The 25,195-nt window shown below is 43.7% G+C and overlaps 8 protein-coding genes across 10 annotated transcripts; 3 read left to right on the plus strand and 5 right to left on the minus strand.

The window, feature by feature from the left end:
- Window positions 1-1,025: 1,025 nt before the first annotated feature.
- Window positions 1,026-1,355, minus strand: RB195_023201 (uncharacterized protein; the record flags this gene model as incomplete). Its single annotated transcript, XM_064210553.1, has 1 exon — window positions 1,026-1,355. One exon carries the CDS (start codon window positions 1,353-1,355, stop codon window positions 1,026-1,028), a length of 330 nt encoding a protein of 109 aa, XP_064066434.1.
- Window positions 1,138-1,383, plus strand: RB195_023202 (uncharacterized protein; the record flags this gene model as incomplete). The annotated part of the gene is made up of 1 exon (XM_064210554.1): window positions 1,138-1,383. The coding sequence occupies one exon, from the start codon at window positions 1,138-1,140 to the stop codon at window positions 1,381-1,383; it is 246 nt and encodes an 81-aa protein (XP_064066435.1).
- Window positions 1,384-2,991: 1,608 nt separating this feature from the next.
- Window positions 2,992-3,477, minus strand: RB195_023203 (uncharacterized protein; the record flags this gene model as incomplete). 2 transcript variants are annotated; one of them, XM_064210555.1, is made up of 1 exon in its annotated part: window positions 2,992-3,477. In XM_064210555.1, one exon carries the CDS (start codon window positions 3,475-3,477, stop codon window positions 2,992-2,994), a length of 486 nt encoding a protein of 161 aa, XP_064066436.1. The 2 variants fall into 2 exon arrangements, with proteins under 2 accessions (XP_064066436.1, XP_064066437.1); XM_064210556.1 differs by having other exon boundaries at window positions 2,992-3,471.
- Window positions 3,478-4,637: 1,160 nt separating this feature from the next.
- RB195_023204 (uncharacterized protein) lies at window positions 4,638-5,141 on the minus strand (the record flags this gene model as incomplete). Its single annotated transcript, XM_064210557.1, has 1 exon — window positions 4,638-5,141. One exon carries the CDS (start codon window positions 5,139-5,141, stop codon window positions 4,638-4,640), a length of 504 nt encoding a protein of 167 aa, XP_064066438.1.
- A 4,205-nt stretch (window positions 5,142-9,346) lies between these two features.
- RB195_023205 (uncharacterized protein) lies at window positions 9,347-9,676 on the plus strand (the record flags this gene model as incomplete). Its single annotated transcript, XM_064210558.1, has 1 exon — window positions 9,347-9,676. The coding sequence occupies one exon, from the start codon at window positions 9,347-9,349 to the stop codon at window positions 9,674-9,676; it is 330 nt and encodes a 109-aa protein (XP_064066439.1).
- Window positions 9,677-9,807: 131 nt separating this feature from the next.
- Window positions 9,808-10,641, plus strand: RB195_023206 (uncharacterized protein; the record flags this gene model as incomplete). The annotated part of the gene is made up of 1 exon (XM_064210559.1): window positions 9,808-10,641. The coding sequence occupies one exon, from the start codon at window positions 9,808-9,810 to the stop codon at window positions 10,639-10,641; it is 834 nt and encodes a 277-aa protein (XP_064066440.1).
- A 55-nt stretch (window positions 10,642-10,696) lies between these two features.
- On the minus strand, window positions 10,697-10,969 carry RB195_023207 (uncharacterized protein; the record flags this gene model as incomplete). Its single annotated transcript, XM_064210560.1, has 1 exon — window positions 10,697-10,969. The coding sequence occupies one exon, from the start codon at window positions 10,967-10,969 to the stop codon at window positions 10,697-10,699; it is 273 nt and encodes a 90-aa protein (XP_064066441.1).
- An 875-nt stretch (window positions 10,970-11,844) lies between these two features.
- Window positions 11,845-23,390, minus strand: RB195_023208 (uncharacterized protein; the record flags this gene model as incomplete). 2 transcript variants are annotated; one of them, XM_064210561.1, is made up of 10 exons in its annotated part: window positions 11,845-11,907; window positions 12,055-12,147; window positions 12,214-12,306; window positions 17,425-17,508; window positions 17,581-17,712; window positions 17,769-17,873; window positions 17,945-18,053; window positions 22,512-22,642; window positions 22,958-23,139; window positions 23,375-23,390. In XM_064210561.1, the coding sequence occupies 10 exons, from the start codon at window positions 23,388-23,390 to the stop codon at window positions 11,845-11,847; spliced, it is 1,008 nt and encodes a 335-aa protein (XP_064066442.1). The 2 variants fall into 2 exon arrangements, with proteins under 2 accessions (XP_064066442.1, XP_064066443.1); XM_064210562.1 differs by lacking the exon at window positions 23,375-23,390 and having other exon boundaries at window positions 22,958-23,128.
- Window positions 23,391-25,195: the final 1,805 nt, after the last annotated feature.

A 25,195-nucleotide genomic window follows, 5' to 3' on the forward strand; every position in this document is an offset into this window, starting at 1 on the left:
CATCGCTTGCTGGCGTTGCCGCACCAACTCGACGCCGCGGGATCCTTTTTTCTCCGTTGACAAGTGACAGACCAAGTTCGTTATTTTATAGTATGATATCAATTCCTTCTATAGCGCTATAACATCTAAGCTTTTCTAGTCTTCTTCCCCAACAATTAACATTAACATAGAAAGATGTGATGTAAATAACGTGAAAATCATTATCACACTGATAATGATACAGATCCTATGTCTGACCACGTAAACAGCTTGTTATTACGAAAGCGGCCGCCTGCATGCGTCCGCTTTCGTAAGAACATGTATATAATTTCTGAACTAATCATCTGGCAGGCATGATAAGTGTAACGCATAGAGGAGTGGACATAGGAAGAGTAAATTTCGGTGATTCGCCACGCAACAACTTCATTTTACTGCTTTCTGGCGTTTGCACACTCGTTACGTCGTTGGACTCGTACTACCCCTGCCCACATTCCTCTCTATTTCCTACTAGCGAAGCTTCTCCATGGTTGGATATGTTTCACTACCTTCTGGCGCCAACATGCCTGAGTGAAGCCAGAAGAGGGAGGAGGGTACCCGCAGCCGGATAAGTGCCTGCAGAAGAGACTGTCGGTAGGCCAGAGCAGACATATCTTAGGCTAGCTGTGATCATTCAGCCACAACCATCCACTACCATAACACTGAGATCATGTGCCGTGTTTGTATTACAATAACGTGAAAGAGTTGACTTATAGGAAGGTTAAAAGAACAAAAAGGCAACAACGTAGCAACGTATAAAGTGGAAAAAAAAACCTAGAAAATGAAGATGGTAAAAAAATGGCAACATTTGTGAAAGAACAAAACAACGTCAGAAAACTAATGAAGCTGAAAACGTTCCAAAATAAAAGATAAAAAGTACAAGACGAGACTGGTCGTTGGAAGACGTAGATTTGTGATTGAGAAAACTGTATAGAAGATATAAATATATATTTGTATTTATTAGGCTGAACAGAAAGTCTTGTCATCAATTTTTCGAAATTTTCAGAACTTCACATTTTTAGGCGGAACCCATGTTGGAGCATGTTGTAAATGTAGAACATTCTTACACCTTCTACACAATAAGTATATATAGCCAGGGGGCCTTCTTTAACTTTGATCACGATGTCAATTACGAAGAACAACTTCGAGTTATCATCTTCTATGGATGGCGTGGCGGCATTGGAGCAACGGCAGCAGCCAGCAACATCAACAGCAGATTGGGCGATAGCACCACTACCATCAGGACTGTCAAGCGCTGGTTCGCTCGCTTGGCAAACGGAGACACCGACTTCGCAGACAAGCCCCAGTCGGGACAGTCCCACACTGTCGAAGACTGCCATTCTCGACGCTGTCAAAAAGGATCCGTAGATCAACACCCGGAGTCTTGCGACGAGACTCGGGTGTAGCCATTCAACTGTTGTCATTCGCCTCCAGGCCCTCGGCTACAGAAAGGTGCTGGCTCGTTGGATCCCTTACACCTTGAGAGATGACACCCGGTTTACTCAGGTATCCATCTGCCAGTTTTTCCTTCTTCGCTCGCACCGGAAAGAGTTTCTCGAAGATCTTATAACTGGAGATGAGAGTTGGTCCTCTAGGATTCTAAGTCAGATCGGACCTCCACCCCAATAAGGGTCTCCTTTGTTGCTTCTGGGATTCCAGTGAATGCTGTTTTATGAGCTGCTCCCACAAGGCCACAACGTCACCGGCTCCATATACCCTATCAGCTCCAGAAGCTCGCATCGACCGTTCGAGAAAACGGCCGAAACGAGCTTCGGTGCACCTCCTCTACGATAGCGCTAGGCCCCATGTAGCTTAAGAAACCCATGAAAAACTAGATGAGTTAGGCTGGGACACGGCACCACATACCGCCTATTATTCCTACCTCGCCCCCTCAGACTACCACTTATTTCACCCTCTCAAGGTTTTTCTAGCTAAGAAAATCTTCACCAAAAAGTCGAACGGGCGGTCAATGACTTCTTGGACTCCCAGTCTTCCAAGTTCTGGGAAGAAGGGATTGCTGAAATGCCCATTAGATGGGACACTGTTGTAAGTAATAATGGTGATTATATTATTGATTAATTTCTATTGTAAGCTGAGTAAAAAAAATAAAGCAGAAAAAACGGAAAGTGGTGACAAGACTCTGTACAGCCTAATATATAGAGTATTTAATGCACGTAAGATACTGCAATAGTTTGTAAAAGTCTCGATTTGTTTGTTTTACACAAATAAAACACTATTACTTTCTATTTCTGGGATTTCGTGTGCAATCGTTTGATGTATCCCTATACGTAAGCGATACTCCGTACAGAAGCAATACCAGAGATAACGTGCTCCTGCGAGGCATGTTTAGCACCTCATTAGACCGTGAAGGCCGAAGATGGACGATGTGATGGGCGGGGCATAAAGCAAACGCAGCGCAATGTTCTGCTAACGTTATTAACTACGCAGAACAGTTAACGATCGCCGTTGCCAGTATTTTCCCCTAATCATAGGCTGTCGTGGAGACTGCGGGAACCTAACGACATGTACCCAGCCAGAACGATTCGTGCCATCCAGTTCTACTGCTTTCTGGCGCAGGCGCACCAATCCGAGCCGCAGAAACCAGAAAAGTGGAGTGGAGCCCGTCCCAGTACACCTTACTGCCGTCTTGGACAGGCGCATCTATCTGACATTGAAGAATCCGTCTCACCCATCTTAACACTTTTCAGCGTAGGTGCAAAATCCGGCGTTATGGGACTCGTCTCATTGTATATCTCCGCCGTTTGGCAGTGCAACTAGTGCACCGTATTAGCAGCGTGAAGCTCGTCTTACCAGCTCGCTCATTTGAGGTGGTGCACTCTACCCTGACTTCACTTTTTCGGGGCAGAAACATTCGGGATCTCACTTTAAACACTTAGATACTTAGATGGCCTGTCTTTATTGGACGTGAGGGCCCTAACATTTCTTCCACTCGTTTCGTTTCCTCGCCATTGTCATCTAAGATGTTCTCAAGTTTCGCGAGTGACGTTGACGAGGTCCTTGAGCCGTATCCAGCTGAGCTCTCAGCTGGTCCATCCGTGTAGCGAACACGTCACCCATCTCGTTGGCGATCTCCCTTCTCATGATGTGACCGGCCCATCTATGTTTTGCTTTCGATACATATTCCGCTGGGTCGCGAAGACGGGACATTCCTCTTAATTCGGAGCTACGAAGACTGGCTAGGTGTTGTGTGCGCCGGTTAAACTTCAAGAGACATCTCTCAAGGGCTCTGTGGGTAGTAAGTAGCTTCCTAGATGTGGCCGCGGTGTCTGCCCACGTCTCCGCTGCGTAACAGAGCGCTGGAAGGACTGTCGAGTCGAACAGATAGGCACGAAGATCTTGGTCCGTCAGTTGGTCCGTAGCTTCCCTGACGGGTGCGAATGCTGCCCATGCTGCTCTCATTCTTCTATTCAGTTCTTCCTTCAAATCGTTTTCCATATTCATAGAACGTCGGAGGTATACGTATGACAAAGTTTCCACGATTTAGGAGCATTCAAGTTGTACTCCTCCGTCCTCGCAGTATGCGTTCTTCATAAATTGTGTCTTCTTTCTGTTTGTTCGCAGACCTATTGTCTTTCCTGATTCGTTCAATTCGTTGAGCATCGTTTTTGCTTCATTGGTACTGCTCGTAAAGAAAACTATGTCGCCCGCGAAACGAAGGTTCGACAGAAATCTTCCATCAACGCGTATGCCCCTTTCTTCCCAGGAAAGTGATTTCATTATCCATTGCAATGCAGCCGTGAACATCTTCGGCGATATAGTATCGCCTTGTCGTACCCCCTTCCCAAGATGTATGGTGAAGGGACGGTGGAAAAGCTGTATCCTAGTGGTGCATCGCAATTGGCAAATGCAATGCAATTTCATTTGGCTAGTGTCCTCACTTCCATTTGCGCTAACGCGCTTACTGTGTACTTATGTCCGTGTGTGTGCTTGTCTTGCGTCACAAAAATACTCCATAAAGATGCAAAAATTTGCATAGATGAAAGTCGAATCAGCACCATCCACGTGGTGGGCGGGCATTCTGCCACTGAGCCATTATCAGTGTCTTTGTGAACGTATATGAGGCACTTGATAAGACAGTTTATTTTTTGTCATATGTTAAGGGGTGCATACAAACCGTTATGGGCATGTTCACCCCCAATTCTACAAAGCAGTAAAGGTGATGTCCTTTGATTATAAGGAGAACGGAAAAGAGCGTCACGGTGGATTCTTGGGTAATGCCTCCGAGACATTACGCGTCCAGTGGATCACCTTGATCACCTTGACTTCCGTTGATCTTCGAACTGGTCGAGCGGGCGCCACTAATTCTTCTATTTGTTCCGGTCGCGTGCCAGAGTAGCCCAGTGGTTCCTCCTTTCGCGTGGGACACGAATTATACTTTTCTTTAAGGGACTTCATGAAGAAATCTGACCACAGGGTCGGCGTTCTTCCTGTAGTGCGCGGAGAACCCAGTCGCTCACGGCTCTGGTCCAACGGTTGTCGTTAAAGCGCATCACGTGTCCGGCCCACCTTATTTTACTTTCCTTGGCAAACGCGGCGGTGTCTCTAACCTTCGACCGCTGACGTAGGAGAGAACTTCGAATACCGTCCCTCACTTGCGTGCATCAAGGTCCTCCTACTCCTAGCATCAAGGTCCTAGGTTCAAAGACGCTCACCGCGTTTTCTTCCTGTTTGCGAAATGCCCAGGTTTCCGAAGCATAGGTCAAAGCAGGAAGTACGGTGGTGTTGAAGAGGTGAGCACGGAGCCGGGTGTTCCTGGTCTTCTTCACTCCATCATCGATGCTCTTATACTCTCCCCAAGCCTCTCGTCTCCTCCTGCCCAGCTCGGGAGTCAGGTCGTTCATCATGTTCAATTCCCGACCCAGATAAACGTAGCTGGTGCATTCGGATATATTCGTTCCCTTGAGCGTGAATGGGGCATCCGAGACCCATCCGTTCCGCATGAACATCGTCTTGTCTAGATTCAGCTGAAGACCGATGCATCCACTTGTTTCGTCGAATTCGGTCAGCATTCGTTCCGCTTGGCTCATGCTAGGTGTTATCCGTACGATGTCATCAGCAAAGCGCAAATGGTGCAGCTGCCGACCTTCACTCCCATGTCGTCCCATTCCAACTTTCGCATTGCGTTCTCGAGGGTGGCTGTGAATATTTTGGGTGAAATTGTATCACCCTGTCGGACCCCCCCCCCCCCTCTTCACGTCAGTGATGACGTTCTTGTAGAATGGCGATATTCCGGTCATAAAGTTACTGTACAACTCTCGAAGTACCTTTATGTACTGAGTGGGGACGCCTTGGTTGTCCAAGGCTTCCACGACCGCTTCCGTCTCAACTGAGTCGAAAGCCTTCTTTAAGTCGATGAACGTGAGACAGAGCGGCATCTTGTACTCTCGTGATACCTCGATGAGTTTCGAAATGGAAGAATTACTGGCGCCCGCTCGACCAGTTCGAAGATCAACGGGAGTCAAGGCAAGGCAAGGCAAGGCAATGTCCTCACATACGACGCGTCCACACCGTGATCGACTAACGCTGGCATTATTGCATTCGGTTCTGCGCTGTCGAAGGCTTTCTCATAGTCGACGAAAGATAGAACAACGGGCAGGCGGTGTTACCGCCAAACCTCTACGACCCTCGACACGGTCTGGATGTGGTCCAAGCAGCTGAACCCCTGACGAAACCCAGCTTGTTCTTGAGGCTGCGCTTCATCCAACGTCCTAGATATGCGCGTGAGGATGATCCTGGTGAATGCTTTGTATAACACGCTCGGCAAGCATATCGGACGGTAGTTCCGAAGGTCCTCTCGATCACACTTCTTATGAATAAGAACGATTCGCGAGGTCTTCCATTAGTCTGGGATCCTTTCTTTCTGAAGGTAGGATGTCATGTGCGCCGCTAAGATTACAAGAAGTGGATGGCCACCAGCCCGAAGAAAATCTGCTGATATAAAATCAGGTCCGGGGGCTGCGCCCGGTTTTATGCTCTTGATAGCGACTAGTACTTCCGAAGGGAGAATCCGTGGTGGAACCAGTGGGGATGATCGAGCTTGACACAGGAGTTGATGAACGGAAAAGGTTCGATTAGAACCTCTCCGTAGTGATTTCCATCTCACGACGAAAAGACGTGCGAGTCCCGTCTTCGCTCAGCAAGGCTGCTAGCGGAATATTATATTCACGGAGATCCCTGCGGCACTTCTTAAGACTCGATCTTCTTTGTGCTGCTTCCAGAATTTTCTTCTGCCTGTACTTCAAAAGATTCTCCTGCAACGGTTTTCTGCAGCTAGTGTTTACTACTAACCGCTCAATGTGCGATGCATTCGGATCAAGCCTCAAAGCCCTTCTTCCTAACAATTCCTTGGTGGTCTTCGAAATTCAATCCAAGTTTGTCGTGCGTGGCTTCGAGGCACGTTCAGCACAGGCTCGCAGTCCTCTGAGCAGCAGCGCGTAGTCCGCGTTTGGATATTTTTCAATGTACCAGTCACCTTGGGACAAGGAGTCCTCGAGTAGGCAAAAGGCACTACAAAAGGATGGTACTACTGAGACGTCAAGTAGACATCACCTCCGGTTGGTGAGTATGTTGCCGATCTCCGCACGAGTCCCGCCATTGGGCGATTCCCATGTTCACCGACGATGATCTTTTTTCATGAAAAGAGAGTTCCCATGAAAGAGGCGAGCGGCGGGCAACAGCCCGGCAAAACGATTGCCATTTTCATTCCGGTCCCTTAGTCCAAATCTTCCAATCCTGTATTCCTCTTCCGTGGCCTTTTCTAGTTTTGCGTTAAAGTCTCCGACAACGAATTTGTAGAAGGACTCCCCGTTGCGAATCACTTTCTCCAGCCCCTCGCAAAACGCGCCCAATTCGGATTCATTAGCTGCTGATGTTGGTGAGTAGCAGGTGATGATACTGATGGGTTTTTGGCGCAGAGGGTGGAGGCGAAGAATGGTCAGACGAGGTGACAGGATCTAATGAGAATCGACAAGATGGGTGACAACAAAACCAACACCACCTACATTTCGCGATGGAAGCTTTTATCCACAAATGACGAGTGTACCGTCATTCATCTGTCGTACGTCGCTTCTTCTGCACTTGGTCTCCTGCACAGCAATCACGTGAAATTTGATACGCTCTGCAAGTCCGAGAAAGGCATGCAGGTCAGCGTCTGTGGAAACTGTTCTCGCGTTGTATGTACACAGTCTGAGACAGTCTCCATAGCGAGTCGTGCGTGTGTCGCCTTCGTCCAGAATCAATGACGTCCTGAGCAACCTGAGATTTGATCGCCTCTCACCGGTCGCTATACCGTCCGACGTCTGAGGCGGCAGGGCCCAGTGTGCAGTCTACTGAGGAAGTGTATATGCTGGAGTGGCAAAAAGACTTCCCCAAACTAAGCAGCCATGCTAAGGCGAGCTTGGCTTTCATCACAGGTCGTCGCCCAACCTATATGGAACAGGAAGCCACCTTGCGACATTTTGCCAAGACAGTGGTGAATCTTAGCAGTGCTTTACTCTTAGCTATTCTTCCGATTCCGAGAAGTCGGAATGTCGGATGTGTCAAACTCCTTCTCAGCTTTCAAGACCCTGCTCGAGGACGAACCGCTGTGCATCGCAGTTGGACGCCCAGAGTCATTTCCGCGCCACTATGAGGCGGTAAACCGTTGTGGAGAACTTTGAACACTATGGGAAAAAAGAAGTAGAAATGAAAATCTGCTCAAAACCTTCAGACTAAGGAGTTTTATTTTCAGAAAAACACGAGAAACAGGAACAGTTCAAGATTTGCATTCCGTAACAAAAAAGAAGAAAAAACAAACAAACAAACAAAAACACGTGCGTATCGAAGTAGCAGACATAATTCACATAGGAAAAGTTACCAAAGAAACAAAAGAACTCTCTGTGCAAATGCTGAAAAAGACGAAAACATTCGAAAAAGGAAGTAGGCAAGGATTTAATCTAATGCGAAGTTTAGACGTGTAACAAACTTTCATCTTCATTTTTTCTATTTAACTGTTGAACATCATAACATGTTTTCTCTGCAAATTTAGGGACGTAATTGTTATTGTTAAGTATGGTGCATTAGTTAGTTGTAGCGGTTAGAAGTTCCGCTTCCTGCACGATCCATCGGAGGTTCGAATCCGCCCTAGTGCTCACCAAGCCTTTCAACCCTCCGGGGTCGATAAATTGCTACCAGACTTGTCTGGGAGGATAAAAATACTGACTTGACGCATCCACTAGCCAAATCATTGCATAGGCCAGTTACATGTTCGTAAACCTCAAGCGATTCTGAATAGAAGTGAATGTGGGGCGCATCCCTAGCGGATTGATTAACGCCAGAAATCCGTTATCCTTTATGGTGCATCAGTAGAGCTTGCGCAAAAAATTCTATTCACAAAACCTATTTAATAATCAGAGTGCGTGTAAAGAGGGTTCCGGCGGATTTTCTAACATGCCCCGATCATGCCTTGGCAGAACAATTAGTGATGGTGCAAGAAAAAGAGTCACATTCCTTGCTACCTAAATAGCTGACTCTTTTTACCTACCTCAAATCGCTGCATCGCCGGCTAGGATATAATTTACGAGCTACTAAACTGTTTTGGGAATTCAGCACATCCATTGGAACTTTGTGATGTGAAGTGATCTCAAATTTGTAACCGCGCGAGAAGCATGAGAAATCCTTCCGTGAAATATGAGAGAAAGATGCATCCAATAGCCTCGAATTACGTATATGAAAATTTTCGTTAAAAACGGAACGTTCCAACTTTGAAAAGTAACGAGAGTGATGCTTATCATTATTCTGTGAGCCCCAAGCTTTTTTGTAGCCTAATTTATTTACGGACAGATGGATCCTCTGTACCCCTCACCTCTTATAAAGAAAAGTGTTAATTCGATAGCATTTCGATAGGATTTCTATACTTCCTGAGGTTAAAATCTAGACAAAACTCGCGTCCTTTTATCACAAAACCACACAAAATGATATGTACTTTTAACTACATTTTCTTTAATTTATTCTGTGATTTCGACTTCGAAGAGCATTTAAGACGGTTGCCTGTGCTTTTCTCGGTGAAAGATTGGAGCGTGATTTCATTGAGGTATGCTCGTGTATTCCCCGGTATATCCACTATATCCACTCCTCTTGAGCTGATACGTCAGCGTGGAGCAGCATGAGCCGCACGGAAACAAGAACTCACGTCCGAGCTCGCAAGGCTTTGCAGAGAGGCGATAAAGGAGGACCTTAAAGAGAGAAGAGCAGAAGTGCTGGCTGAAAATGCAGAGACGGGGAAAAGCATCCGCTATGCCTGTCGAGTCCCAGTCCCAGTAGCAAGACGAGGATGACTGCTCTCCGGAACCCGAAGGGAACAACCATTGCATCGAGAAGGTGGATGGAGAAAATCATCTACGACTTCTACTCTGATCTCTTCAACAGCCATGTCCACTTGCCTCCTCACCATCTGAGGGAAGACGGACATGTCATTCCACAGGTTCTCCCGTCCGAAATACGACATGCTATCATGTCGGTAAGAAATCGTACGGCATCCGGTCCCGACAGAATAAGGCCAGAACACGTGAAGAACCTTTCGCCGGTACTCATCAACATGACATCGGCAACTATCGCTCAATCTGCTTACTGTCTGTCATCTACAAGCTCTTTAAAAGAGTGATCCTTAATAGGATTGAAAAAGTCTTGGATGAAGGACAGCCATGCGAGCAAGCAGGGTTTCGAAAAGGATTCAGCACGATTGAGCACATTCATACTGTTTCGAAACTCATCGAGGTATCACGAGAGTACAAGATGCCGCACTGTCTCACCTTCATCGACTTGAAGAAGGCCTTTGAATCAGTTGGTCAGGGTGACACAATCTCACCCAAAATATTCACAGCCACCCTCGAGAACGCAATGCGAAAGTTGGAATGGGACGACATGGGAGTGAAGGTCGACAGTCGGCAGCTACACTATTTGCGCTTTGCTGACGACATCGTTCTGATAACACCTAGCATCAGCCAAGCGGAACGAATGCTGACCGAATTCGACGAAACATGTGGATGCATCGGTCTTCAGCTGTATCTACAAAAGACGATATTCATGCGGAACGGATGGGTCTCGGATGCCCCATTCACGCTCAACGGAACAAACATATCCGAATGCACCAGCTACGTTTATCTGGGTCGGGAATTGAACATGATGAACGACCTGACTCCCGAGCTGGGCAGGAGGAGACGAGAGGCTTGGGGAGAGTATAAGAGCATCGATGATGGAGTGAAGAAGACCAGGAACACCCGGCTCCGTGCTCACCTCTTCAACACCACCGTACTTCCTGCTTTGACCTATGCTTCGGAAACCTGGGCATTTCGCAAACAGGAAGAAAACGCGGTGAGCGTCTTTGAACCTAGGACCTTGATGCTAGGAGTATCCCGTTTCACGCAAGTGAGGGACGGTATTCGAAGTTCTCTCCTACGTCAGCGGTCGAAGATTAGAGACACCGCCGCGTTTGCCAAGGAAAGTAAAATAAGGTGGGCCGGACACGTGATGCGCTTTAACGACAACCGTTGGACCAGAGCCGTGAGCGACTGGGTTCTCCGCGCACTACAGGAAGAACGCCGACCCTGTGGTCAGATTTCTTCATGAAGTCCCTTAAAGAAAAGTATAATTCGTGTCCCACGCGAAAGGAGGAACCACTGGGCTACTCTGGCACGCGACCGGAACAAATAGAAGAATTAGTGGCGCCCGCTCGACCAGTTCGAAGATCAACGGAAGTCAAGGTGATCAAGGTGATCCACTGGACGCGTAATGTCTCGGAGGGATTACCCAAGAACCACCGTGACCCTTCCGTCTCCTTATAATCAAAGGACATCACCTTACTGCTTTGTAAAATTGGGGGGGAAAATGCCCATAACGGTTTGTATGCACCCCTTAACATATGACAAAAAATAAACTGTCTTATCAAGTGCCTCATATACGTTCACAAAGACACTGATAATGGCTCAGTGGCAGAATGCCCGCCCACCACGTGGATGGTGCTGATTCGACTTTCATCTATGCAAATTTTTGCATCTTTATAGAGTATTTTTGTGACGCAAGACAAGCACACACACGGACATAAATACACAGTAAGCGCGTTATTATATAGCATGATGCATATGTATATGCCCCTATGGTGCCAATCAAGCCCTTCAGAATTTCGTGGTCGATATATTGGTACATGATTTTGCTAGGAGGATAAAACACTGAACTGGTACATCGGTTCGCAGCGCATTTCATCGTAACTGTTCTTTTAACATAAAATGCGTTTCTAAACGATACTGAATTAAGTTGAACGAGGAGGCATTCATCAATCCTTCATAGGGATTGATAAGAGCTGTGAATTTCATCCTTTATCACTTTATATATAAGGATATATAAACACAAGGATATATACATATATGATATAACATAAAGAAGGATAAAGTCGCTGGGGTATAAGTCCACTTAGGATGGGCCAACGTTCTACTGCTGTTCATAGTCATTGATATTTTGAAAGGCGTGCTGGCCCATATAATGACTGACGAGGCCCAGCCGAAGACCAAGTCTGCTTTTATCCTCACAGACAAGTCCGGTACTAATATATCGACCGCGGAAGGATGAAAGACTTGATTTGCATTAGGGCGGTTTCAAACCATCGACCATGCAGCTACAGGAAACTTCATCTCAGGAAACCAAACTACCTGCACTATACATTTTGCGAGGCTAGGCAACATCGATACGGATTTACACAGTGTCCTATGATTTCGTCTTGCTCAGATATATTCTTCTCTTATCTTTCGTGCCCTGTGTAGCGCGGTGGTGAAGAGTTCACCTCGTCTGAGGTTCAACGAGGCCTTCCATCTCTCCGACGTCGACAAATTGGTACCAGGTCTGTCTTGGAACATTAATGTACTGACCAGATTCACCACTCCTTTTCTGGGGCCACATCTTTTTTGACTACATCTACCTCCAAAACATATGTGTGCGTATAAATATACGGCTTTTGTAGGAAAAAATGCAAGTATTAGCTTGAATAACCTGGCTTGTTCCTTCGTAAATCTGAAAGATTTTCGCATCTCTCAACAATTTCTCAACTGGATATTCTGTGTTGAACCCTGCTCCACCAAACACCTGAAAGAGCATATTATCTGAGGATGACAAATGAGAAAATGGGAAGAATAATAGAGCAACACCGGCCTGTACGGCGTTCGTTGCCGCGAGGTTGGCTGAGTCGCCCGCAAACAGTTTTGCGATTGAAGCGTAGAGAGACCCAGGGCGTTTTTGATCCACCTGAAAGGTGACTCATACGCTCTATGTGAAAGAATGGAAAAGTTAGGAAAAGTTAGCTTACTTCACTTAGAAAGCAACGCGTACTTTGAAAAAAAATGTTTTTCAAGTAGAGTACGAAAATTTAAAAAATACAAAAATCTTCGCAAGACTACGAAAATCCAAAAAATCATAAAGAATATGCGTCAAACTTGACAAAAAAATCTTGACAAAATTCCGGTCAAATTGCAGAAGTATAAATGAAGGACTTCGAATATTTTTGTGGATATAATCAAAAAGATGACTGAGTTGAGTTTGTGGGATCTCTTTATTAACACCAGTTCAAGTCGGAAGAAAAACTAGTAATGTTGACTGTGACGCTAAATTAGACTTTCTAAAGTGGGAGAAGGGGGAAGTCTTTAGAAAAATTAATGGACAAAGCTATATAACGAAAGCACCTCATTATCCAAGCAATAATTCGTCTCTAAATTCACTAAAAGTGAAAATATCAAAGAAAAAGAAAACAAATGGAGTTGGAATGAATTAAATCAACAAAGTCAAACAAAATTAACAAAATATTAAAGGTACCCAATCAATTATTTCAGTGACAACAGAAAAAAAAAAGAAATTAATAACATTTACCCTTATCTTTAGACGGTCATGTAATCTCCGTTATCCAAGACCTTTTCCCATCTTGCTAATACAGCTTCAATACCCTGTTCAGAAAAATTCGTTCCCTTTGAAGAAAAATATGATTTTAAGTGAGCGCTCACTTCATCGACATTTTTGAAATCTTTATTCCTTAGGGAATGTTCCATCAATTAGAATGTGGTAAAACCTTCCAGTTTATCCGCCTCATTTTTTCCTTATCAAACTCAACTGGGCATCCACTTCGATCGCTATTAGACAAGTCAAAATCACCACTGTAAAATTTTCTAAACCCAGCGTTGGAACTTAGTGACTTTAAATACGTCTCCATACACATCATAAATTGTCTTTGTTGCAACCGTCGCATTAACACCCGATCGAAGATGAAACAGCATGAAAAGATGTAAATGTTCTTCAGTTGGTTGATTGCCTGCCATTTTATAACGGTGTAATAAAAACGTTTGAATTTAATTGTTACTAATGTCAAGGCTACGAGTTATAATAATGCCATATAAAACGTCTTCATGCATTCATGCTCTGAACTAGACTGAACCAAATATTCCACACTAATAATAATTGATTACATATGGCTACCACTAATAGTTTTGACTCTAAAACTCGAATCGGCCGGATCTCAAAAATCTAATTCTGCACACTCACTCACCAGTAAAAACATTTTCCATTATTCTTTTCCAGCCACTCGTTCTGACTAATGTTTTCGCGTGGGCAAAAATAACGAAATTCGCTTGAGAACCGTTTTTGAAAAGTATCCATCATGAAGAGTTCGAAAAGATGTTCAGATAATGATAGTGGCTAGCCTCCAAAAAGGTCCTTTTTAAAGCGATTTATGCAGAAATCGTCGTCAAAAATAATGATCTTGATCTCGATGCTGAATTCGAATATGCAAGACTACATCTATTCGAAAACCTGGGTATCACTCTGTAGAACGCAAGTTCAACAAAGACGAACTAAACCTTTCATTAAACACTAAGCACACCTGGTTGCAAGCACTTATTGGAGAAAGTGAAAAGAAAAAACGGGAACGATTTTCTCAAAGAAAACGATCAACTCGTCGGTGACTGGAACCAAGAAACTAGGGTATAGGTTAAACTGGATCAATAACCTCGATCAAGATGATTACACATTGGTGATCGCTGCATGCGAGAACTGCCTTGTTGTAGTTTTCACATGCATAATTAATTGAATCCTGTAGAAAAAATGGACATTTCCACCCGAATATTAACCTCAGGGGTCTGTCTAGTAAACTGGCAGAGTGAGTTAGCGCGGGACTAACATTTAACTTGGAGAATAATAAACAAAGACAGATGTTGCTCGCTTCAAACACTTCAGCAACGAAGATATCCGGCAGAGACTAGGAGTGAATTCCATAGCTGAGGAGGAGGAACTCACCTGGGATGGTACAGTTATATTCTGTGCTCAAAACACTACACAAGATTTACACATTATTGATCTACATCTACCCAGCAAGCGACGAAGCGAACAATTGAAACAGCGCTGGCTTGGTTCGATTCACACTGACATGAAGCTAGCTGGAAAAAGTAGTAGAAGAGAAAAGGGAAGAGGAGAAGGGATGACGTAGGAAGAGGAAGGAACGAAGAAATCTGAGGCAAGGATCAAGAAAGAGAAGGAAGAACAAAGAATGAGGAAGATTAGGAAAAGGAAGAAGGAAAGGAAGAAGAGAGGGAAAGATGAAGGAGAAAGAGAAAGAAAGCAGAGAAAGAAAATCCTCCCTTCCCAAGTCTAACATTTCTACTATGTCAGTGAAAACTCGTACGACAACTAGTGGACGACAGTACGTTCAAAATCAAATTTTAAAGAACTTACGCAAGTCGTCATCAACATTCTGATAAGGCTATCTACGCACTGCCTGCCAGAATGCAAGGTTCCTAATTGGGAAGATCACCAATTATTAGTGTATGAGAAGAGAGATCTACATGACATTGGCAACTATCACCCCATCTCCGATTAAACTGTGACAGATGCAGTCGTGAATGCCTTCGACAACGAGGGCATTCTGGCTCAGCACACAAAAGTAGTTGGAGAGCTGTGCAGTGACTTCACGACCAAAATAACCTCATTCTTCAAGATCATCATCGACGTGAAAAAAGTGATCCAACAAGGTTGTATAACCGCACACAAAATATTCAGTGCCACTCTCGAGAATGCAGGCATGCTGGGTCTAGGTCAGAAAATGCCCATTCTAAACTATCCTACCTTTGAACTACACCTCATCATTGTCCGTGGCCCCTTACTAATGAAAATACAACTGAGGTGCAAAGCAAAATGAAAAAAATCTGATACTGTGAACCGAAGGAAGAAGTTAGAAGACTGTTGCAAATTCGATAGCTTTTTGATTATAATGTGACTAATAAAATCTAAGAAACAATTATAGGTAAGAAAGAGCTCAAACTATAAAATGCTTCTCAAAAGACTCGAACAGAACGAGCACAGAAACCCTGAACGACAAACCTGAAAAGCATTCCTTAAGCCAACAAGAAAATGCTCTAAGGAATGATCTCGAGGTTCTATCTGCATGTATGGTGCCTCTAGTTGCTTTTGGCAAACACCAGCTGTAGAAAAGTTTCACGAAGGTATACGCAGAAGAAATCCTTGGAAGCAGGCCGAGTATAGCACAGTGCAACACTCGAATATTAAGTGGAGTAAAAACTTCTGAGCGTTTTTGATAGATGTTTTTAGTGAGTCATATCCGACGATGTGAACATCACGTCAGGTTACACTATACGGCAATTCCAAGGAGACATTACGTTTCAGAAAAGCTCTTTATCAGTCTTTTGTTCGGTGGAGTCAGTTGTATGTTGCAGCGTTCCAAAATAGAAGTAAAAAGAGAACATTCGATACATTCTTCAGTACCACTACAACGATTTCATAAAAATAATATGGACGTCGAAGATAAGGCACGCTCTGTTAGGCCAATCGTCGAAAATGTCGATAAAATCATGGAAATCATCAAGTCGGACAGCCAAGTGAGCATGTATTCTATCCCCCAAGAATTGAAGATTAGCTAGAAAACCGCTCGGAACCATTTGCATAAAGCTGGTTCCAAGAAGCTCGATGTATGAGTGCCGAAGCTAACCCTTGGCGACATACTTCTTTAACGACGCGTCACAAGCTCCGAGGTATTAGATGGGTGGTTCTACCGCACCTGCCATTTAGTACAGACCTAGCACCAAGCGACTATCACTTTTTCAAGCATTTGCAAAATTTTCTAGATGCTACCAAACTGGCCTCAAGAGAGGCTTGTTAAAATGAGGTGGTATTTTTTTTTTTTTTTGCCAACAAGGACGAGGACTTCTTCAACTACGGAATTATAAAATTGCCATCAAAATGGAGAAAAGTTATCCAACAAAACGGCGCATATTTTGTCTTAATCGGTTAGTTCTAAGTGTGTTAATTTCATCGTCGAAATGAAGCGAAAAGACGCTCAGAACTTCTTACTTTGGCTAATATTACCACTCCTGATGAAGTACGAGTAGCGACCGACGCCATGAGAGCTAGTACACACTCAAAAATGGTCGGAGTGCAGTCGCTCTTAATGTGATTTGATGCACACGAGATGCTATCATCAAACCCAAAATGCCTTTCATCAGATCTGCGGAACTATCGTCCAATACGTTTCACCCAGCATTTTCATTGAAACTGTTCTCATATCAAGGACAAAGGCTTTCATTCTACAAACGTTGTAACCGTGCCTAAGATGATAGCGTTTGTTGAGGTAATACTGTACGCACCTCGTACTGATCCTCGCGGATATTCCGAAAATCGTCGGCAACGTAGGCAAATGTTGTACAGTCATCGGTGCTTGATCAAAGCGTTGTGACGACGCTAGCCATCTGCTACCATTTATGTAGCACTATGATGCAGCTCCTACTCTATTTCTCGTCATCTCAATTGGAAAGAAGAGACGACAAAGAGATTCTTTGCTGCTAATGAAGCTGTTCAGAACTAATATGCTATGAACAAAAGAAAAAAAATCATTTGTTTTACAATGCGTATGTGCTGATGGAAGGTCATTTCCAAAACTTTATTATGTAGATGGCATCATCCCCTCTTATCTAAACTATCACTAAAAAAGAGAGAATGTTCATGGAACGTAAAAAGCAGGGAAGCGCTGGTTTAACGTCAGAAGACAATTGTCGAAGGCTCTGTGAGTAGTAAATAACTTCTTAGATGTGGCAGTGGAAGTCTGCTCACGTCTCCGCCGCGTAACAAAGCGCTGCAAGAAATGTCGAGTCGAACTGATGGCACGAATTTCTTGGCCGATTAATTGGTGTGTAGGTATTTACTAGTAAGAGAACCATAGCATATGTAAAAGTAAAGGTACCAGATAACACAACCACTCGATCACCACCGCTGCGATTCACCACGCCGCTCACGCAGCTGTACCAAGCTTCAGGTCAGGATTTGACCCGACAATAACACGTGTATCACAAACTCAAAAAATGGAGAAATCACCTCGAATGCGCTCTTATATGTCATGATTCGTGCCAGCTCCACATTCACAGCCATGTCAGCGAGAATGAATTGGACAGCCTGATGCTGGAAAAGGAAGTAATATCTATAACAATGAGTTTCATCCGGTTTCAAAAATAAGCATGAAAGAGCGCGAACGTTTGCAATTCGCGTCCCAAAAGTTTTTCTCTCTAAAGAGTACTGCGCAGCCTCATCTAAACATCGTGCAGAGAGTCCAGTTGCAAGTGCTGCCACAAGAGGACGCGTTTTGTCGAAGGTCATCATCGCTACCTCGAATAGAACAACCTTCGAGTGAATAATGAAACATTTCCTGCGGGAAAATTTACTTTAAATCCTTCCCCTGGAGCGCCAACGACGTTAGAAGCAGGAACACGCACATCCTCGAATATCAGCCCACGGGTATCAGAACATCGCTGTCCAAGATTGATCTCCTGAATAGAACAACATCCGCTATGAAAGCACACTTTAATGTAAAATTGAAGGCTTATCACACGACTCGTACCTTTTTCCCACGAGTTATTCCAGCTGTGCTCCCTTCCACAGCAAATGCAGTGAATGCCCTCCCCGACGAGGTTCGTACATCAGGGTCAGAACGAGCAAGAATGAAAAACCTCAAAAGCATAGTTATATTACAACGAGTGGCCAGGCACCGATCATAAAATCCACAATGAAAAGGGTATTAATTTATCTTATAATCTATGACCCAACATCAAGGACTTTATTGCTAAAAAAACACTCTTCCTTGCACGATAGTGTCAACGACACCCAAGATAAGAACATGTGCCTAAGCGATACCATGAGAGTATTCAAAGGCAGCACATCATCACGTACTGCGGAAACTATAGTCAGGTCAAAACGACAATCACGAGTGCAGTTGCGGTGCATTTGTGTACGCGCTCAAAACAGCGCGGTAGAGGCAGCAGTTGGAACCGAGGTGGAACCGCCGCAAACTCCAGCGATGGGTGCGGCGGCGGTGCCAGCAAGTACGCTCCACCGAAGCGCCTCGACAGAAGCCGCGTACACAATTGCGTACATGCTCCATGTCGTCTTGACCCTACTACACAGTAAGAGCGTAGATTTCGGGTAGCATACTGCGGAATCCTGCTACGCTTTCACAGCGACTTTCTCACCGCGTCAAAATCGTGATACGCTACCTTTAAGATCACATTCTGACCATTTTACAATGTCTTGGAAATAATATTTCGCATCGTCTTTACCCTTATCACAGTTTTCCGGACTGTTTAGAAGCTGAAAACTCTTTAATCATTTTACAAACAGTCCATTTTGAGCGACCGAAGAGCTCCATTATCGCACAGTTGAAGTATTTGTAGTACAGACTTTCGATTATTGCGGTTACATGACTGAGCTTCAAACTTGCTTATATTTGCTCAGTCACTTTCACATCACGGCAGCTTTACTAACGCTTGTGCGGTGTTCTGAATTAGATGCCGTTTACTGGGAGAGTATAATTAGAGAGGAAGTTAATTTAAAATCACCTAATTCACTTCGCACGTACTCTTTACCGAGATAAGCCTTGGACTACATATTGAACTGCCTAAAGTTTTGGTTGCCTTCGCGGTTACCAAGGCGCTCGTTAGTCGACTAGTTTGCATAGCGTCAGTTGTTGAAGTCTGTACTGCTGATGATTTCAACCTCTGTTGAGAAAAATAAGATTAACCGTTCTTTTATTCCGTGGAAATCATATGATATATTGTGAAGATCTTAAAAAAGTATCTCTAGATTTGATGCTTGACTCAGATGACTTAATCGGCGGGGTGATATTACCGCCTGACACGACTGTCCGCATCTTCGCCTAGGTGTGTCATCTTTGAACATAGCCAATCTTCCCCATCTTCTGCGAGAGGTAGCACAGAATCAATCGATTCGTCTCTATTCCATATCGTTGCCTGAACTGCTTACCCACGCCGAGTGTCTTCAAGACCTCTTTCACCACTTCAGTGCAGAACTTCGAATTGGCCCGGGTGGTCTTTTCCAGCTTGAACCCAACGAACTCCTCAGAACTCGTTGAACAAGGCCATCTGCTGGTCTCCTAGAAGAAATGAAGACGACTTTCTGCAAACATTTTCGGTGGCGGTGCAAGATGTTGAAACCTTCCACGAGTCATCCGCCCGAATACCACATCGATTTTCACGTAAAGATCATTTTGGCATACTCTCGACCAGAAGCAGCCAGGCAGCCATCTAAGCAGCTTCCTTTCCGAGTAACCGTCAAGGATTTCGTTAAGGATTTAAATGCAGAAGTGGCCTAATAAGGACTTACTCAAGTTACCACCTCAAATAGTGTGGTACATCCGGCTGGTGTTCGAACTGCAGCGGTTGTTTGTTAATTCACGCCATCAAGCAGGCGAGAGAACTTTCCTGATATTCCATCGGCGCGAAGCGCGTTGAGAAGACGGCATCGATGAGAAGAGTCGAAAGCGGCTTCAAAGTCCAGAAAGGCTAATTACACTGGCTTCGAATACCGCTGCAGGATTTCGTCGATGAACACCTGGTCAATCGTAGATCGGCGAAGACGAAAACTAACTTGCTCTTCGAACGTTGTTTCTTCGCGATGTTGAATAAGTCGTTCCAGGATAATCTGCTCCAAAACTTTCTAGATTGTAAATTCTACTAGATTTCAAAACCAAATAGATCTCCGGATTTCTTATTTCAAAAAAAGTGAAAGGTAAAGATCAGTAGAACTATGAAGACCAAACAATTCCGTTGTTGTATTTCAGACAACAAAAAAAAAAGACCACAGATAATGGCGTGGCTCCTTTCTCCATTCCATTTCCATAACGTAGGTAATGTTGTGCAACCACGTACCGAACTGTTAAGGAGCTAAATCTATTATTTGGGAGAAATTTGAATGAGAGTTTCAATGATATTACAATTATATCCACACTGCTACTCAAACCTTCCACCAGGAAACGGAAAGATAGACGCATTTCCGATGGTATTCACATAATTCTATGTTGGCACGATTTGGAGAAGAACTGTTTTATCCAATAATTTGAATAGTTCCAATTGGGGTGCGTATCGTTAGGTACCCGCAGCCGGATAAGTGCCTCCAGAAGAGGCTGTCGGTAGGCAAGAGCAGGCATATCTTAGGCTAGCTGTGATCACTAAGCCACCCCCATCTATCACCACATCAATGAAGTCATGAACAATGTTTGTATTGCAATTATGTAATAGAGTTGCCTTCTACGAAGGTTCAAAGAACAAAAAGGCAACAACGTAGCAACGTAGAAAGTGGAAGAAAACGTAGAAAATGAAAATGCTAAAAATGAAGCAAAAACGTAGAGAACTTGTAAAGTTGTATTTTTTAAAAATTTGTATTTGTAAAGCAAATGCAAACATTGCTAGCTGAAAATTGAAAACGTTCCAAAATAAAAGTTAAAAGGTGTAGAACCGAGAATCTGGTTTTTGAAAGATGTAAATGTGTGATTGAAAAATCTGTATAAAAGATATGGATGTAGATTTGTATTTATACAGACTATTAAATCCTTCTAAGATACTGCAGTAGTTTGTGAGATTTCGATTTTTTTTGCTTTACGCAAATAAAACGTACAATTATTTCCTGCTTCTGGTATCTCGTGTGCAGTCGTTCGATATATTTTTATACGTAAACGATCGATACTCCATACGGAGGCAATAGCAGAGATAGCGTGCCCCTGCGAGGCATATTTCGCACCTCATTAGACGATGAGCGCAGTGCTCTGCTGACGCTGCGGAGCGCAATTAACTATCGCTGTTGCCAGTCGTTTTCCCTAATTGTCGGCTGACGCGGCGGCTGCGGGTACCTAATAGTGTCCCCTTCCAGTAGTGGTGATATCAATGAAACTTAAAACATAAACATGATCGAATATATTTTTTAAAAATCGTAGTACTGCTATTTTAGCAAGAGGATCGAGAAATCATCTGCTCGTGCAAACAGTCCTCAAAGAAATATAAAGGGTTGTTCTAAACTATTATAATTTTGAATCTGTGACATAAATTCACGAAAGATTTTCAGCTGATTATGCTGCTGGCCCTCGGAGAAGGAGACGGAGGTGGTGGAGGAGGAATGGGGAGAGAAGAACGGTAAACAGGGTTCCAAATACCCAGAGACATTACATGCCCAGTGGATGTGCTGGGAGATACGGAAACGCGACCCGACGAAGCCCTTCTCCACTCCTTCATGGAGACGCAGACAACCGTCTTATACACTCTTGACCGTAGACACGCAAAGGACTACAGTGAACGAAAAGACACTTATAAGGAAATATATTAAAAAAAAGAATGGTGTCAGTTGTTGGAATTACGGAATAAATTAAAGAACAATGTAGTTAGAAGCACATGTCATCTAATATCGTCTGAAGTAGTGTTCTAGTAAAAAGATGGAAGCGAGTTTTGTCTAGATATTACCTTCAGCACTACTTATCAAATGAACTCTTTTTCTTCCAAAAGGTCACAAATACAGAAGGTCCCTCTGTCTGGAAATAAATTGGACTAAAAAAGCTTTTGACTCACAGGACAGCGATAATCTTCATTCCCGTCACTTTTGAAAGCTAGAATGTTTCTCGTTTTCCACGAAAATCTTCATATACGTATCTTAAACCTACTACATACATCTTTCTCTTATATTCCAAGTGAGGATTTCTCCTGCTTCTGGCAGGTTACAAATTTGAGACCAGCTCACACCACAGAATTCCTCTGGATTTGCTTAATTTCTAAAACAATTTAGTAGCTCGTCAATTATATCCTAGCCGTTGATGCAGCAGCGTAAATACAAAAAAGGTTATAAAATTGATCGTTACCGAAATACATCATCGACGAGCTGTGTATATAGTTAGTTATCAACATAGTTAATTACCCAAGGTCAAATTTCGTTCTGTTTCATACGTTATGAAAGAGAAAGCCGATCATCGCCTCAGGGAATCCACCTCTATTACAAGTTGGCAGAAACAGCGGCGAAGCAACGCATTGGCGCTGTTTTTTTTTCCGAGAATCTAACAAAAGCAATTAAAAGATAGCATCTACAACTAATCGCGAACTGGTTATCATGAACAACAATTAATGTGAACTCACCAGTTAGCATGTCCTGCATTTGTGATCCACATTTTCGAACCATTTATTATGTACTCATCTCCTTTCTTTTCACATCTTGTACTTATTCCTGCAACGTCTGATCCCGCAATAGACTCTGTCACCGCATACGACTGAATCACTAGTAGGTATAGTCCTTTGTGTAAATTCCGTTACGTTGTTCGTTACACGACGACCAATGCAAACTGCAGCAAGGCGACGAAACGTATTTTGTTGGTTTTATCGAGAATTCTTCCTTTCTGGTTCTATTACCTCTGTTTCGCAGTATTTCTCTGCATTTGGACGGCTAACGTTTTGCTTTCTTTCCAGCGAGTAAGATAATGTTCCAACCGAACTGTAGCTGTAGTGCGCAATGCAGCGAACAAGGGAACAAAGATCATGGGGGAAAAGTACATCCAAATGGAGAGTTATTAAAGAAAAATACATACTGCAACAAAAGGCTCCTCAACCATTCTTGGGAGAAACTTGCTCTTTAGATCATCACTGCCACATAGGATAAGAGGAGCTTCCGCGAGGTTATTCCCCAAAATTACAGTCCCAATTGCGGAACAACCGTAAGCGATTTCTTCACTTACTATCGCATTTGACACCATATCCATGGGCGTACCACCTAAAACATAGCTGGAACAACGGCAAAGGATTATTAAAACTGTATCCTATGAATGAAGTAACTGCACATGACTATTTGAGACGGATCTCACTATCTAAGCCTATATTCATTGACAACCATCACTTTTCGCAACAGTTCATATACAGAAAGATTTATTAGTAGAGAAAAAAGAGTAGCACAAGTCTAAAATAATATTGGGTGCAGAACCAACATATTTGACACGAACATGGTTAACCTAGAACACGTATCATAAGCGCCGAACTGACTCTAAAAGTTATATGAGAAATTCAGTATCCACCTTTTCAAAAGGAAGGCAGCACAAGCTACACAAAACAACGAATATTTGTTTTGTTAGGCTGAAATGGCAGTTGCTCTCATGTGAATTTCAATAGTTAGTATCTTTCTGTGTGTCACGAAAATAACCTGCGCAATGAGAATGGTTCAGCTCTTGCTTGGTGCATTTGTCCAGAGATAGGACCTTCAACGCCAAATCGCGAGCTTGCACCAGACATTAGTGAGCAGCTTTCATTTTTTTTTTGTTATTGAAATCCTATTTGGAATTTGAGGTAGTATGTCACCTTGCTTATTTCTTTCTGTTGAAAATTTTGGAAGGTATCAAACCTTTTCGATTTATCACTTACCAGTCTGAACGTCCGGCTAAAGCCGGACATCAGACTTTCTGTGGTGTCCGCTTCGCTCCCCTTCACTGATCAACGAAAATTAATATTAGCGCCGTTTTCTGTGAAATTTGACTTGTATACCTCTAACAATCTTCCTCCATCTTTTTTATTATAAAAGGCAAAAGATTTCATGGTCTTCTTTCTGAACGCGTCAGTTCTACATTTGGAGAACATTCAAACTTCAGCTTCAAACACTGCTTACCAATATATTGTAGACAAAATTTAAGAGCATTACTCCAAATATGGGGTTTCCTCCTGTTTCCACCCAACAGTTATCAAAGAATGATGTTTTAGCATAGAATGACGTGAAAGACATCATCCTACTGTTAAAGATAACGTTCTACATCAGATCATGTAAATTGTAGGCTAATATTTATGCATTCGGTTTCATCCATGTTTCCACTTCCTAAGGAAGGTAAGTTACCAAGCTGAGGGAAAGGCGCAAGAAAGACACGCGGAAGAGTCATAGAGGTGAAAAGCAACGCGCCCAGTGGCCACAGCTATCAAACGGCTGCAACGTCCCATTTATCCTCTGCGACATGCACACGAAGTTATTGCACATCATTTCGACGCCGTGTGACCCTTCGCAACGCATTCTGTGGCTATCTGATGCCGGCGCATCAACCCTACGTCGCGGGAGGGAGGGAGAGAGAGAGAGAGAGAGAGAGACACGCGCGCACGCACGCACGCACGCACACACACGGACTAAGCGCGTTATTATATAGCATGATCCTTTACTCATTGCTAACGTTTCGGCAGTATCGCCTTCCTCAGAGTTTGAAAGGGTGAAATTGAACGTGATTAATCCGACCAAACGCCTTATCCGCCCAACAAAAAAGTCCTACATTTACTTTTGGGCTTCATAGCTACCAGTAAAAGAGAACATCGTACCTTTAGGATCAGATGACTATCCTGCCACTGCTAGATACCTGTTGTAAGGTGACTAGCGCAATCAAATATCAACCCTAAATAAGGCGCGAGTTCCTGCGTAATGCAGAGGCATTTTTCTTTGCTATTCATCTTTGGGCCCTTAGAGTGGATCCAAAAAGCTTCCAGAGCCTTGCGAGCCGCAGTACCAGCGCTAGAATTAGGACCACTTTCTCACCATCTCAACCTATTTCTACCGCGGTTCCGCCTATACCCTTCCCACGTACTTTCTTTAAGCAACAGGAAACTAACGCCGTGGTAGATGTTAGCTTTATTAACAGATGAACTACTCAACGTTTTAGATCGCTGCAGGCAGAGGAAGTGTCACCCAAACATCACACACGAATAACGGTTAGGCATTAGGGAAGTGCGTGAGCTTGTCAAAGCTAAAACTATTATCTACTAATGGCAATGATAGGGAATTCGCAGTCATTCCTCGTCATCTATAC

Source organism: Necator americanus, chromosome X (assembly GCF_031761385.1).
Source record: "Necator americanus strain Aroian chromosome X, whole genome shotgun sequence".
NCBI classification, from domain to species: domain Eukaryota; kingdom Metazoa; phylum Nematoda; class Chromadorea; order Rhabditida; family Ancylostomatidae; genus Necator; species Necator americanus.